Raw genomic sequence first — 14,749 nt, forward strand, 5'->3', positions numbered from 1 at the left:
TCAGTCAGTTGCAAGTGGTGCTTAAGTGTGCTTCAGTAAGTGGACACTAGAGGGCGGTGTACTAATTATATAAATTACACCATTGGATCGTTTATGAGTTATATGTTAATACCAAGTTTGAGTTCAGTCAATTACAAGTGGTGCTTAAGTGTGCTTCAGTAAGTGGACACTAGAGGGCGGTGTACTAATTATATAAATTACACCATTGGATCGTTTATGAGTGAAATCTTGATACCAAGTTTGAGTTCAGTCAGTTGCAAGTGATGGTATTTTACATGGCAAAATATTGGGGAATATATCGTAATTATTTTGAATTGTTGTATCTTAACAGAACTGGAAGGGCTGGTAAACTAATAGTGAAGAGACAAGGTAAAGCTGATAGCGTGTTTGAGGGATTATCTCCTCCTACGTTCAGTATTCTAGATCTGAAAAGTGATCCATATTTCTTTGTTGGTGGTGTACCACAAGGAACAACAGTAAGTTAGTGTTATTTACTTACAGATACTTATGGTGTGAACCCTGGAAAGGGGATTATTACAATGGCCTTGGTCTGTTCGTCCATGTGTCCGTAATGCGTCATTTCTCAGACATGCAAATTCTGATTTCATTCAAACCTGGTACAAAGGTGGAGTGTTATGGGGCATATGGGACGTACGGGTGTTATTTTGTTTTACGAGATATGCAAATTTGACAGAATGGCGGACATATTTGTAGTGAATTTTCTGTATAAGTTTTTATAACACATGTGCACAACACATGTACATCAAAAGTTATCAACCTCGGGTGTCTACTTGTAATGCATCGGGTTTCCAACCCATGTAGGTGAGCGCCCCAACGTACAGAATCATATAACTTTTGTTTGCTACCCTTTTTTATTATCATAAACACTGATAAATTAAAATGGCATGTTTGTTCTTCTTTCACAGCTGCCAGCTACATTAAATGAGAGGCGCTTTATTGGTTGCATAGGTAGTTTAGAATTTATGGGACGTCCTATTGGTTTATGGAATTTTGCAGAGGCTGCAAATGCAGATACTGGATGTAAAGAAAGGTGAAAACAGTGATTAATATATTAATGCAATGAAAGTTTGTAGTATTAGCTAGGTACAGACTAATTACACAGTATAGTTTGGTAAAGTACAAGTCACTTGATTCAATTGGGAACTTGCAATTCAGACTGAGCATGCTCAGACACAAAGGACTATGAGATTATCTGTAATTATCGTAATACCTAATCTGGAGCTATCGGTAGAATAAATCTCCTATAATAGTCAGGGTAACCGTGGTTACAAACAAAGATTGCTGACAATAATATTGATTGATTCATATTTATTATCAATTTTCTCATGATGCAACATTCAGGATATTCAAGATGGCGGGTTTGCAAGTTCCCTATGTGAATAAACATTTCAGCCTTACACAGAAGACTTTTAAAATCACAATGGAATGTAAAATTTTTGAATAATACAAAAGAAAATCAGTATAGCTGGAGGTAAAATAAATGTGATGACAAGTAAAATGAAAATAAGCTTCACTGGTAAAAAAGGGGTGGGAGTTGGGGGGGGGGGTAAGGGGGCAGGAAGTGGTGAAAAGGGGGAGGGGCCAGGAAATGTTAAAAAAGGGAGGGGGCAGGAAATGATAAAAAGGGAGGGTAGAGGCAGGAAATTGTAAAACTAGCAGGTAAAAGGAAATGAAAAATGGAGAGTAGCATAAAAATGAAATTGATCAACTGTAAAAAAAATTTGATTTCTTTACCATAAATTAAAAACTACAACCCCCCACAACCCCCCTCCCCCCCAAAAAAAAACAAAAAAACAACAACAACAACAAAAAAACACCCAAAAACACCACCAAACCAACACTTTAAAAAGTATATAAACCATATGATAGAAGAATTTATTCAACTTTGATTTCACTACAGGTTGTAATGTTTTCTTTTCTTTTCTTTTATTATATTCCACAGTTCTGATTTAAAACCAGCTGTACAGAATGTATTTACCATGGATGGGAGAGACAGCTACATAATGAAAGATAAAACAAAACTTCGATTTAATCCATTTGATCGTGCAACCATTGACTTCCAGTTTAAGTCATTTGCTGATGATGCATTATTCTTCTATGCTGGAAAAGATGTAAGTACAAACTCAGGTTGCTATGGATGCATATTTAAGACTACTGAGAGTTATGGTTGCTATGGATGCATATTTAAGACTACTGAGAGTTATGGTTGCTATGGATGCATATTTAAGACTACTGAGAGTTATGGTTGCTATGGATATATATTTAAGACTACTGAGAGTTTTGGTTGCTATGGATGTATATTTAAGACTACTGAGAGTTATGGTTGCTATGGATGTATATTTAAGACTACTGAGAGTTATGGTTGCTATGGATGCATATTTAAGACTACTGAGAGTTTTGGTTGCTATGGATGCATATTTAAGAATACTGAGAGTTATGGTTGCTATGGATGCATATTTAAGACGACTGAGGTTTATGGTTGCTATGGATGCATATTTAAGACTACTGAGAGTTATGGTTGCTATGGATGTATATTTAAGACTACTGAGAGTTATGGTTGCTATGGATGCATATTTAAGACTACTGAGAGTTATGGTTGCTATGGATGCATATTTAAGAATACTGAGAGTTATGGTTGCTATGGATGTATATTTAAGACTACTGAGAGTTTTGGTTGCTATGGATGCATATTTAAGACTACTGAGAGTTATGGTTGCTATGGATGCATATTTAAGACTACTGAGAGTTATGGTTGCTATGCATGCATATTTAAGACTACTGAGAATTATGGTTGCTATGGATGTATATTTAAGACTACTGATGGTTTTGGTTGCTATGGATGTATATTTAAGACTACTGAGAGTTTTGGTTGCTATGGATGTATATTTAAGACTACTGAGAGTTGTGGTTGCTATGTATATTCAAGACTACTGAATTTGTATTTTGTGCTGCGAATCGTTTAATTTCTAAGTTGATTTTGTAAGTTTGCCATATGAATGTATCACTTGATTATGATATAAATCTGAATTTATTTCATATTTTTAAAATGACAGACAGATTTCATGGCAGTGGAATTACGTGATGGTCATGTCTTTTATCACTATGAACTTGGTGCCGGAATTGCAGAAATGATTTCAACTGAAAAGTACAATAATGGAGAGTGGGTTAGAGTAACAGCAATTCGTGTTAAAAACCAAGGTCGGCTCATGGTCGATGGGTAATGTATAATATATATTTTGTAGCCTAAATAATGGACAATTCAGCTTCACGGTTGGACATACAAATTATTGAAACTTCTGTGAGTTGCTAAGGACAAACACTTTGTCATTTATACCATAATATACAATTCAGCCATGGTATGGTTTATGTTTGGTACTCAGCTATGTTTACACTTATGTTCAACATAAATGTGATATACCTAGGTTTATATTTGGTACTCAGCTATGTTTACACTTATGTTCAACATTAACGTGATATACCTAGGTTTATATTTGGTACTCAGCTATGTTTACACTTATGTTCAACATTAACGTGATATACCTAGGTTTATATTTGGTACTCAGCTATGTTTACACTTATGTTCAACATAAATGTGACATACCTAGGTTTATATTTGGTACTCAGCTATGTTTACACTTATGTTCAACATTAACGTGATATACCTAGGTTTATATTTGGTACTCAGCTATGTTTACACTTATGTTCAACATAAATGTGATATACCTAGGTTTATATTTGGTACTCAGCTATGTTTACACTTATGTTCAACATAAATGTGACATACCTAGGTTTATATTTGGTACTCAGCTATGTTTACACTTATGTTCAACATAAATGTGACATACCTAGGTTTATGTTTGGTACTCAGCTATGACTTGTTCTCTTCAAACAGAAAGGAAGTTGCTGCTGCAGATTCACCGGAAACTCATGTAGGCCTAGGCACAGAAAATATACTGTTCATTGGTGGCATTAGAGGAATTACTGTTCCAAGGTAATTATTTAGAGGTGACTCTCAACATTTTAATTGTTTTTCAAGCACCACAGGATGAATAATGTCGATACGCATTACGATATAGAACCAACAAAGTGTATAAATCCCATATATTTGGTGTGAATGCTTTCATCTTGGCCTGTATTATGTTTGATTAAAGTGGCACAAGCTGAATTTATTAAGCTTTTCACTCAAGTGAAAATACCTACAAAAAACAATATCAAAGAAAATTTGGGAAAGTAACGGCAATTTTGAATGTTTTGACTCATATTTCGAACACAGCAGAACCAGTTATGTTAGACATACATTGTCGTGACATGTACGTGCATTGTCGTAGAACAACGGGTCCTGGAGCATAAGCCATATTTTTTACTTATGTATGGTATAACTTGATTTCTCCCCAGTGCTGTGAAAACGGTATCATTCAAAGGATGTATCAAAGAGGTACAGTTGGGGCAAGCATTTGATGACCTAAATGACAACAATGGATCCAAAGGTCTTTTTATTGGATGTCAGGAATTGGTAGGAACAATATTCTCTTGGTTATATTAACCTTGTGTTCTGTCCATGACTAGTCTGGATGCTAATGTGGTCTCTAACTATTAACACCACGTCTGGTCAAAGTCCCGCAATCAGCACAAAAAGTTGTTCATCCAATCAGTGAACCCCAACTGCTATAGTGATGTAAACAGTGTATAAGTATAAGTATCATACTGAGCTGACAAATATACCATATTTGGACATTACATAACTGCCCCAATAAACACTAACTTTATGAGGGACTGTGTTATTGGTTAGAATTTTGTGATTGATTAACAAAGACATGATGTTAATGACTGTGTGGGTGGCTGTGGATGAATTTTAAATTGCATCTCATGCATCTCAGGACTTCTAGAGTAATGACTTTGACTATACTGTGAGTGGAGGTGTAAATCACAATGATACCGTATAGGATCTAGAATAGTCCATTGCAGGTTTTGTCTATTAACTTTGTGAGACAGAAAAACCTGTGTTTCCTATCTATTTGGTGGGGTGTAATCTAATCGTTTGTATAGATCTCTAGTCTCACTGTCTGCAATGTTACAGTACTATATAGATCTCTAGAACTGTCTGCAATGTTACAGTACTGTATAGATCTCTAGAACTGTCTGCAATGTTACAGTACTGTTACAGTATAGATCTCTAGAACTGTCTGCAATGTTACAGTACTGTATAGATCTCTAGAACTGTCTGCAATGTTACAGTACTGTATAGATCTCTAGAACTGTCTGCAATGTTACAGTACTGTATAGATCTCTAGAACTGTCTGCAATGTTACAGTACTGTATAGATCTCTAGAACTGTCTGCAATGTTACAGTACTGTATAGATCTCTAGAACTGTCTGCAATGTTACAGTACTGTTTAGATCTCTAGTCTCACTGTCTGCAATGTTACAGTACTGTATAGATCTCTAGAACTGTCTGCAATGTTACAGTACTGTATAGATCTCTAGTCTCACTGTCTGCAATGTTACAGTACTGTATAGATCTCTAGTCTCACTGTCTGCAATGTTACAGTACTGTATAGATCTCTAGAACTGTCTGCAATGTTACAGTACTGTATAGATCTCTAGTCTCACTGTCTGCAATGTTACAGTACTGTATAGATCTCTAGTCTCACTGTCTGCAATGTTACAGTACTGTATAGATCTCTAGTCTCACTGTCTGCAATGTTACAGTACTGTATAGATCTCTAGAACTGTCTGCAATGTTACAGTACTGTATAGATCTCTAGTCTCACTGTCTGCAATGTTACAGTACTGTATAGATCTCTAGAACTGTCTGCAATGTTACAGTACTGTATAGATCTCTAGTCTCACTGTCTGCAATGTTACAGTACTGTATAGATCTCTAGTCTCACTGTCTGCAATGTTACAGTACTGTATAGATCTCTAGTCTCACTGTCTGCAATGTTACAGTACTGTATAGATCTCTAGTCTCACTGTCTGCAATGTTACAGTACTGTATAGATCTCTAGAACTGTCTGCAATGTTACAGTACTGTATAGATCTCTAGAACTGTCTGCAATGTTACAGTACTGTATAGATCTCTAGAACTGTCTGCAATGTTACAGTACTGTATAGATCTCTAGAACTGTCTGCAATGTTACAGTACTATATAGATCTCTAGTCTCACTGTCTGCAATGTTACAGTACTGTATAGATCTCTAGAACTGTCTGCAATGTTACAGTACTATATAGATCTCTAGTCTCACTGTCTGCAATGGTACTGATAAAGGATTCAATAAAACTGATAACAACTGTTAAAACATTGAGGTCCCCTGCCTGAAATGATTTACTCTTTGAAAATAACATTGCACTCCAAATTTTGACAATTTTGTTATTTTTAGACAACACATTCATCTCACAAGACAAGGAAACTTGATGAAATGTTGATGTGAATATTTGGTATGGAAAAAATGTAACCAAAATAATGTTGTATTGTATCATTCTCATCACAGAGTGCTAGGACTGCTTCATTTAAATCAACAGAAGGTTATGTTGCCATGGCACCAGTTGATATCAATCGTAATGCAGATGTATCAATGAGGATTCGATCAACACAATCAGATGGTCTTGTAATGTTCTCAACCAATGGTAACCAGGTCAGTTTCGAGCATCCCATGATGCACCAATGCATGCGTGGCATATTGAGGATATTTGCACGAGTGCATGTAGTGTTCTCTGCTGCTGTACACTCATGAAAGTGTAGCAGAAAACACTGCAAGCATGGGTGCAATACCCCCAAGTGCTCACGCGGGAACTCATACTATATGCATAAAGGAAACAGTGAAAACTCCAGTGTACTATGATTTTGATCAGGAACCCAAGTCACCAAAAGGAAACTGATGAATTTAAAATAACTATGAAAGTAATTTCATCTTTTGTGTCTACAAATGTAAGGCAACACTTTATCAATATCACTTCCTGGATGTTGTCTTATTGTTGTGCAAGAAAAATGCAATTGTAATAAAAGTAATATCATATTTGTCTTTTGTTTCCAGGGTAACGCATTTTCAATTTCAGTGGTTGGTGGTCGTATCATTGTACAAGTCAAATCGAATGGTAATACCTTTTCTGTCACCAGTTCAAATAATAACTATAATGATGGTGGGTGGCATTTCATCGCAGCCATCAAACAAGGACTAAAGTAAGTTAGCAAAGATAACAAACATTTACAGCATTTACATCCAGGCATTTATAGTCAGCTGTGTGTTCAGTAGATATATCCAGGCATTTATAATCAGCCGTGTGTTCAGTAGATATATCCAGGCATTTATAGTCAGCTGTGTGTTCAGTAGATATATCCAGGCATTTATAATCAGCTGTGTGTTCAGTAGATATATCCAGGCATTTATAGTCAGCTGTGTGTTCAGTAGATATATCCAGGCATTTATAGTCAGCTGTGTGTTCAGTAGATATATCCAGGCATTTATAATCAGCTGTGTGTTCAGTAGATATATCCAGGCATTTATAGTCAGCTGTGTGTTCAGTAGATATATCCAGGCATTTATAGTCAGCTGTGTGTTCAGTAGATATACATGTATCCAGGCATTTATAGTCAGCTGTGTGTTCAGTAGATATATCCAGGCATTTATAGTCAGCTGTGTGTTCAGTAGATATATCCAGGCATTTATAATCAGCTGTGTGTTCAGTAGATATATCCAGGCATTTATAGTCAGCTGTGTGTTCAGTAGATATATCCAGGCATTTATAGTCAGCTGTGTGTTCAGTAGATATATCCAGGCATTTATAGTCAGCTGTGTGTTCAGTAGATATATCCAGGCATTTATAGTCAGCTGTGTGTTCAGTAGATATATCCAGGCATTTATAGTCAGCTGTGTGTTCAGTAGATATATCCAGGCATTTATAGTCAGCTGTGTGTTCAGTAGATATATCCAGGCATTTATAGTCAGCCGTGTGTTCAGTAGATATATCCAGGCATTTATAGTCAGTTGTTTGTTCAGTAGATATATCCAGGCATTTATAGTCAGTTGTGTTTTCAGTAGATATATCCAGGCATTTATAGTCAGTTGTGTGTTCAGTAGATATATCCAGGCATTTATAGTCAGCTGTGTGTTCAGTAGATATATCCAGGCATTTATAGTCAGCTGTGTGTTCAGTAGATATATCCAGGCATTTATAGTCAGTTGTGTGTTCAGTAGATATATCCAGGCATTTATAATCAGCTGTGTGTTCAGTAGATATATCCAGGCATTTATAGTCAGTTGTGTTTTCAGTAGATATATCCAGGCATTTATAGTCAGCTGTGTGTTCAGTAGATATATCCAGGCATTTATAGTCAGCTGTGTGTTCAGTAGATATACATGTATCCAGGCATTTATAGTCAGCTGTGTGTTCAGTAGATATATCCAGGCATTTATAGTCAGTTGTGTTTTCAGTAGATATATCCAGGCATTTATAGTCAGCTGTGTGTTCAGTAGATATATCCAGGCATTTATAGTCAGCTGTGTGTTCAGTAGATATATCCAGGCATTTATAGTCAGTTGTGTTTTCAGTAGATATATCCAGGCATTTATAGTCAGCTGTGTGTTCAGTAGATATATCCAGGCATTTATAGTCAGCTGTGTGTTCAGTAGATATATCCAGGCATTTATAGTCAGCTGTGTGTTCAGTAGATATATCCAGGCATTTATAGTCAGCTGTGTGTTCAGTAGATATATCCAGGCATTTATAGTCAGCTGTGTGTTCAGTAGATATATCCAGGCATTTATAGTCGGCTGTGTGTTCAGTAGATATATCCAGGCATTTATAGTCAGTTGTGTTTTCAGTAGATATATCCAGGCATTTATAGTCAGTTGTGTTTTCAGTAGATATATCCAGGCATTTATAGTCAGTTGTGTTTTCAGTAGATATATCCAGGCATTTATAGTCAGTTGTGTTTTCAGTAGATATATCCAGGCATTTATAGTCAGCTGTGTGTTCAGTAGATATATCCAGGCATTTATAGTCAGCTGTGTGTTCAGTAGATATATCCAGGCATTTATAGTCAGCTGTGTGTTCAGTAGATATATCCAGGCATTTATAGTCAGCTGTGTGTTCAGTAGATATATCCAGGCATTTATAGTCAGCTGTGTGTTCAGTAGATATATCCAGGCATTTATAGTCGGCTGTGTGTTCAGTAGATATATCCAGGCATTTATAGTCAGTTGTGTTTTCAGTAGATATATCCAGGCATTTATAGTCAGTTGTGTTTTCAGTAGATATATCCAGGCATTTATAGTCAGTTGTGTTTTCAGTAGATATATCCAGGCATTTATAGTCAGTTGTGTTTTCAGTAGATATATCCAGGCATTTATAGTCAGCTCTGTAGTTATATCCAGGGCTATAGCAGATGGTATCAATGGGTCTGATATTTTGACAACCCACCCATCCAATTTTGGAGTAACAGTAGTTATGTATTTGTCTGCCTGCCTGCCTGCCTGCCTGCCTGCCTGCCTGCCTGCCTGCCTGTCTGTCTGTCTGTCCGTCCGTCCGTCCGTCCGTCCGTCCGTCCGTCCGTCCGTCCGTCCGTCCATCTGTCTGTCTGTCTGTCTGTCTGACTGTCTGTCTGTAGCTCTAACTTTAGTTAGTGATTCAGCACTTAGTTGTATTTACTGTACAGGTTTATATCTATTGAGAGTATTGTAGATTTGTCAGGTATCATTAGGTGTCTTTTCTTTAGGGGCTGCACAAGTTTATCACCTAGCAGACAAGCTTAGAATACAAACTTGATCTTTTCCACCGCTGGTTTTTATATGTTACATATTATTCTTTTTAGATTGAGTCTGACGGTTGATGACACTGATTTTATGGAAGTTCTTGGAAGTGGAAAAAAGAAAACGGTGACAGATTCATACCTATATTTCGGTGGTGTTCCATCCACTTACAATATTGATCCAGCCATAGTCCCAACTACAGAGTATTTCATTGGCTGTGTGTCTGACCCTATTGTAAATGGAGTGTAAGTAAATACAGAATATTTCATTGGCTGTGTGTCTGACCCTATTGTAAATGGAGTGTAAGTAAATACATAATATTTCATTGGCTGTGTGTCTGACCCTATTGTAAATTGAATGTAAGTAAATACATAATATTTCATTGGCTGTGTGTCTGACCCTATTGTAAATGGAGTGTAAGTAAATATGGAGTATTTCATTGGCTGTGTGTCTGACCCTATTGTAAATGGAGTGTAAGTAAATACATAATATTTCATTGGCTGTGTGTCTGACCCTATTGTAAATTGAATGTAAGTAAATACATAATATTTCATTGGCTGTGTGTCTGACCCTATTGTAAATGGAGTGTAAGTAAATATGGAGTATTTCATTGGCTGTGTGTCTGACCCTATTGTAAATGGAGTGTAAGTAAATACATAATATTTCATTGGCTGTGTGTCTGACCCTATTGTAAATTGAATGTAAGTAAATACATAATATTTCATTGGCTGTGTGTCTGACCCTATTGTAAATGGAGTGTAAGTAAATATGGAGTATTTCATTGGCTGTGTGTTTGACCCTATTGTAAATGGAGTGTAAGTAAATATGGAGTATTTCATTGGCTGTGTGTTTGACCCTATTGTAAATGGAGTGCAAGTAAATACAGAATATTTCATTGGCTGTGTACGTGTCTGACCCTATTGTAAATGGAGTGTAAGTAGCTGCTAGTAGATACTCATGACTTAAGTGTGTCAGTACTCATCTAGTGACTCAAATTGACAAGAACCCCTTAGGTCACTCATATTTTTCTTAGTATGATGAATATTTGTATTTTTCTTGGTTGAACAAAGAAACAAATTTAGGAATAATATCTAAATATTCTTACTTTCTTTTTCAGATCATTGGATTTTTCTCAAAACAGTGGTTCAAGTGGCCTATCATTGGCTGGTTGCAGCATTGGTTTGGAGGTCAAAGGACCATCTGTCATAGATGAGACTATAGCAACTCCTATAGTAACTAGTCCATGTGCTCTTCCACTGAGACCATCGGTTGATAAAACTGCAACAGATGCAGGTTACCGGTTTGGCAACTCAGTAACAAGTAGATATGAGTATGATTTTCTACCAGAAAAATTCAAACTTAGGTAAGTAGATTTATTTATTATTATTCCATTTCTTTAATTCAGTCCATCAAGATGTCCCTTAAAGTGGCAATTATGGATAAGGATTTGGTATTTATTGTGGATTTGTAGTTCATAAAACAATTTTATCATGGCTCCATAAAATCAATGTCAAACAGATTGATCAAGTTCTTGTTTGTAACTCAATAAATTACAAAAAGATATAATTGTGTAAAAAGTTTGTTATTGTATGTAGAATACAAAATATTTTACACATTTTAATATTATGCTTAAATTTGCAATTAATTGAGTTACAAACAATTTGACATGAAGCCAGGGATCAACTAGTCTCGCTGCCAGACTTGTGACTATCTTCCCTAATCTGTTTATGTATACCGAGCGACTTGTCAAGTCCCTCTCTTCTCGCGGCTGCACCACTCGGCATACATAAACAGATTAGGGACGATAGCCACGAGTCTGGGCAGCGAGACTAGGGATCAACTACTGGAGGATTACCAATTTTTCTCTCTCTATTTGATCAATAGGTCTGAATATACAGTTGATATTAAGACTACAGCTACTCAAGGGTTGATATTTTACATGGCTGATGACCGTCAAGTTGATTTTATCTCTCTGTATTTACTGGATTCTCGTATTGTGTATGCCTTTAACTGTGGCAGTGGTACATTGACTTTGATTACTGAGGACAGATACAATGATGGAAAGTGGCACTCGGTGAGTAATGGAGAAAAAATATTTTCATACAACTGCAGTTTGCCTATGCCACTCACTTTCTGTCGCACCATACCATCTGGTTTTATGTTTGAATCTTTCTTGTTTCATCCAAGTGTGATGTTGATTTGATCTGACTGTGATGTTGATTTGATCCAAGTGTGATGTTGATTTGATCAAAGTGTGATGTTGATTTGATCCGACTGATGTTGATTTGATCCGACTGTGATGTTGATTTGATCTGAGTGTTATGTTAATTTGTATTCACATTGAGATAAAACTTGATGTTTCACTGAAATCACAAGTAATTGTAGGTGATGTAAAATCATGAATTGACTCTCCAGAACCCATAGTTTATGAAAATGCCTCTAATGATTTCCTGGAGTGATATTCCCTTTTAAGTAGAATGATTCTATATATTTCTACAACTCTACATATGGCTATTTTTCATACCTATCCTAATCTGACATTGGTCTCAGATAAACCTAAAAGTAACTTTATGGATTTTCATCCTCTATTTTACAGGTGAAATTTTTCCGAGAACAAACCCGTGGAGAGTTGTATGTTGATGGTAAACCATCTACACCTGGGACATCACCAGGTTCTGCCCTCAATCTGAATGTCTCTCCACCATTCTACAAGGGAGGTGTTCCTTCACCTGACGCAGCTAAAAACGTACAAGTAAGTTACTATTGGTTTTACAGCATAATTGGGGGTATTATTACCTCATAGTACTGATTCTTAAGAGCTTTGTCCCGTGGTATTCTGTAGAAAGGTAAATCAGGGATGTTTTTTGTATTGTTCAGACACTGAGGAAAGCAGCAGTGCTCTATGAGTTACTGAGTAACCTATACCATGTGTACCCCCAAGGTACACACCCAGACAGGAAGTAGAGTGCCAACACAGACAGGAAGTAGAGTGCCACCATGGCAAATTTTGGAAAGGCCTATTGATATTGAAACTCCAAGGTGTCTTGTACAAGAATTTGTCAGGTTGAACATTTTTTATAATTTGCATATTATTTATATTATCAAATCAAATCAGATAAATGGAGTCAGAATTTTACACATTTTTTCTCTGTTTATCAGTTTCATTACTTCATGTAATAATTTTTTTGGTTCAATATGCACAATCGATTTCTGTATATGTTTGAAGCTAAAAATTCAATGAGTTAGGGAGTCTTTCTCACTTGTGATTATATGTCCACTTTCAGATACCTCCTGGACCAACAAATAAACACAAGCTGATATATCATGAATATTAATGAATCAAATATGTCTGTTGTGTAACCAAATATCTTTCCTCCAATGACACTGTCAGTCACATTTCCTGGGTTGTGAATGACAAATTTTGCACTTTTCAGACTCGAGCACGTACCAGTTTTGATGGTTGTATCCGTGACTTCAAACTGAATGATGTAGACTTTGGTGAGCCAGCTAGACAATATGATGTTGTACCATGTCTTACAAATACTGAAGGAGGTACATACTTTGGTGTTGATGGTGGACATATAGTTTGGAGTAAGTACATTATTATAGAATTAACCTATGGTGACCCAGGGGTCAAATTGAAATGGAATACATATCTAAAAGTAGTGTCCAAGATTCAATTGTGCAAGATAAAAATACCGACAATTAATAGTACATATAGAAATACAGACATGTGTTCATCTGCTTTACTTATTGTGAAACCAGTAGGCATTAATATGATTTGCATATCTTGAAAATTTGCATATTGATGTATTTCAACAGGTGTATTTTTCAAAATTAGGTACGAATTTTGAGATGTAAATGCAATCAAACCCATCAATGGTCATATAATTTGCATATTAATAATTGTCTTCATAACATGAAGGTTTCAATGTAGATTTGGATGAAAGAATGTCAAACCAATAAAATTTGCATATTAATTTATTTGAACAGGTGAAGGTTTCAATATAGGTGTGGATGACATTCAAATGAATATCAAACCTATACAATTTGCATATTAATTTATTTGAACAGGTGAAAGTTTTAAAGTAGGTTTGGATCTTGCCATTGAAATGGATATCAAACCAAGAGCTCTTTCAGGAATTATTGCATCAGTTCAAGGTGCTAGAGGAGACTTCTTTTCCCTGGAGTTAGTTGATGGAAATGTAAGTATTATACATAATTTATCTGTAAATATAGATTATCCATGTAAGCCAGCAACCAGACACAGTCTGAAGAAGACCATTCTAATGTGATTATTTGTATATATATAGAGAGAGTTTATTACCCAATTATAAAAAGAAGATTACTGTTCATACTACATGTATGAAGTAGACTAAGGTTGGTTGATAGGTAATGGGAGTCAGAAAAATAGCATAATACTAGTCAAGTCTGACCTCACAGACACTGGAATGTTACAAAAGTTAGGTACATCTTTTCCATGCTGGGAAGTGTGTGTATGTTAAGCAGGGGTGAACAAATCCATTGGTCATGGGTCCGAGACTAGCGATTTTTCTGGGCAGACCACACAAATTTTACCCTGTCTGGTCTGTCAGACTAGTACCTTACTGTTAATAACTATCTTAAAAAGTCCTTTGAATATACAGATTCATAGGTAAGATTTAATGTTTCACATTAGTGGGACCTTGGACCACTAATTCTTTCAGCAAGACCTCTGGATTTTTTAAGGCACTGGTCCGGGGACCACCAGTTCACGAAATGATTTGTTCACCCCTGTGTTAAGTGTCTACAGGTAGTCATATGTTTGACATGCAAAGGACAACAGTTACCTCATTCTCTTACATAGATTAATGTTGACTTTGAACCTGAGTCAGCTTTGTGATCACTCTGGTACACTGATTACTGCTGAGGAATGTCTGACCACCTGTAGTTGTGCTAATTTTAATTGTTCATTCATTAATCGATTGTTTATTACAACA

At 36.1% G+C, this 14,749-nt stretch overlaps 1 protein-coding gene across 1 annotated transcript in view; it reads left to right on the forward strand.

Moving 5' to 3' along the window:
- The window catches only part of LOC144445559 (laminin subunit alpha-5-like), a 104,996-nt gene that overhangs the window by 82,608 nt on the left and 7,639 nt on the right, over window positions 1-14,749 (forward strand). Inside the window, exons 60-73 of the mRNA XM_078135162.1 lie at window positions 332-476; window positions 927-1,051; window positions 1,964-2,132; window positions 3,075-3,238; window positions 3,914-4,012; window positions 4,417-4,534; window positions 6,513-6,656; window positions 7,056-7,201; window positions 9,833-10,015; window positions 10,888-11,133; window positions 11,655-11,844; window positions 12,367-12,522; window positions 13,205-13,361; window positions 13,845-13,975. Of these exons, the coding sequence (XP_077991288.1) occupies window positions 332-476; window positions 927-1,051; window positions 1,964-2,132; window positions 3,075-3,238; window positions 3,914-4,012; window positions 4,417-4,534; window positions 6,513-6,656; window positions 7,056-7,201; window positions 9,833-10,015; window positions 10,888-11,133; window positions 11,655-11,844; window positions 12,367-12,522; window positions 13,205-13,361; window positions 13,845-13,975 (2,173 nt within the window). The remainder of the gene's footprint in view (window positions 1-331; window positions 477-926; window positions 1,052-1,963; window positions 2,133-3,074; window positions 3,239-3,913; window positions 4,013-4,416; window positions 4,535-6,512; window positions 6,657-7,055; window positions 7,202-9,832; window positions 10,016-10,887; window positions 11,134-11,654; window positions 11,845-12,366; window positions 12,523-13,204; window positions 13,362-13,844; window positions 13,976-14,749) is intronic.

The sequence above is a fragment of the Glandiceps talaboti genome, chromosome 14 (genome assembly GCF_964340395.1).
Source record: "Glandiceps talaboti chromosome 14, keGlaTala1.1, whole genome shotgun sequence".
NCBI lineage: Eukaryota > Metazoa > Hemichordata > Enteropneusta > Spengelidae > Glandiceps > Glandiceps talaboti.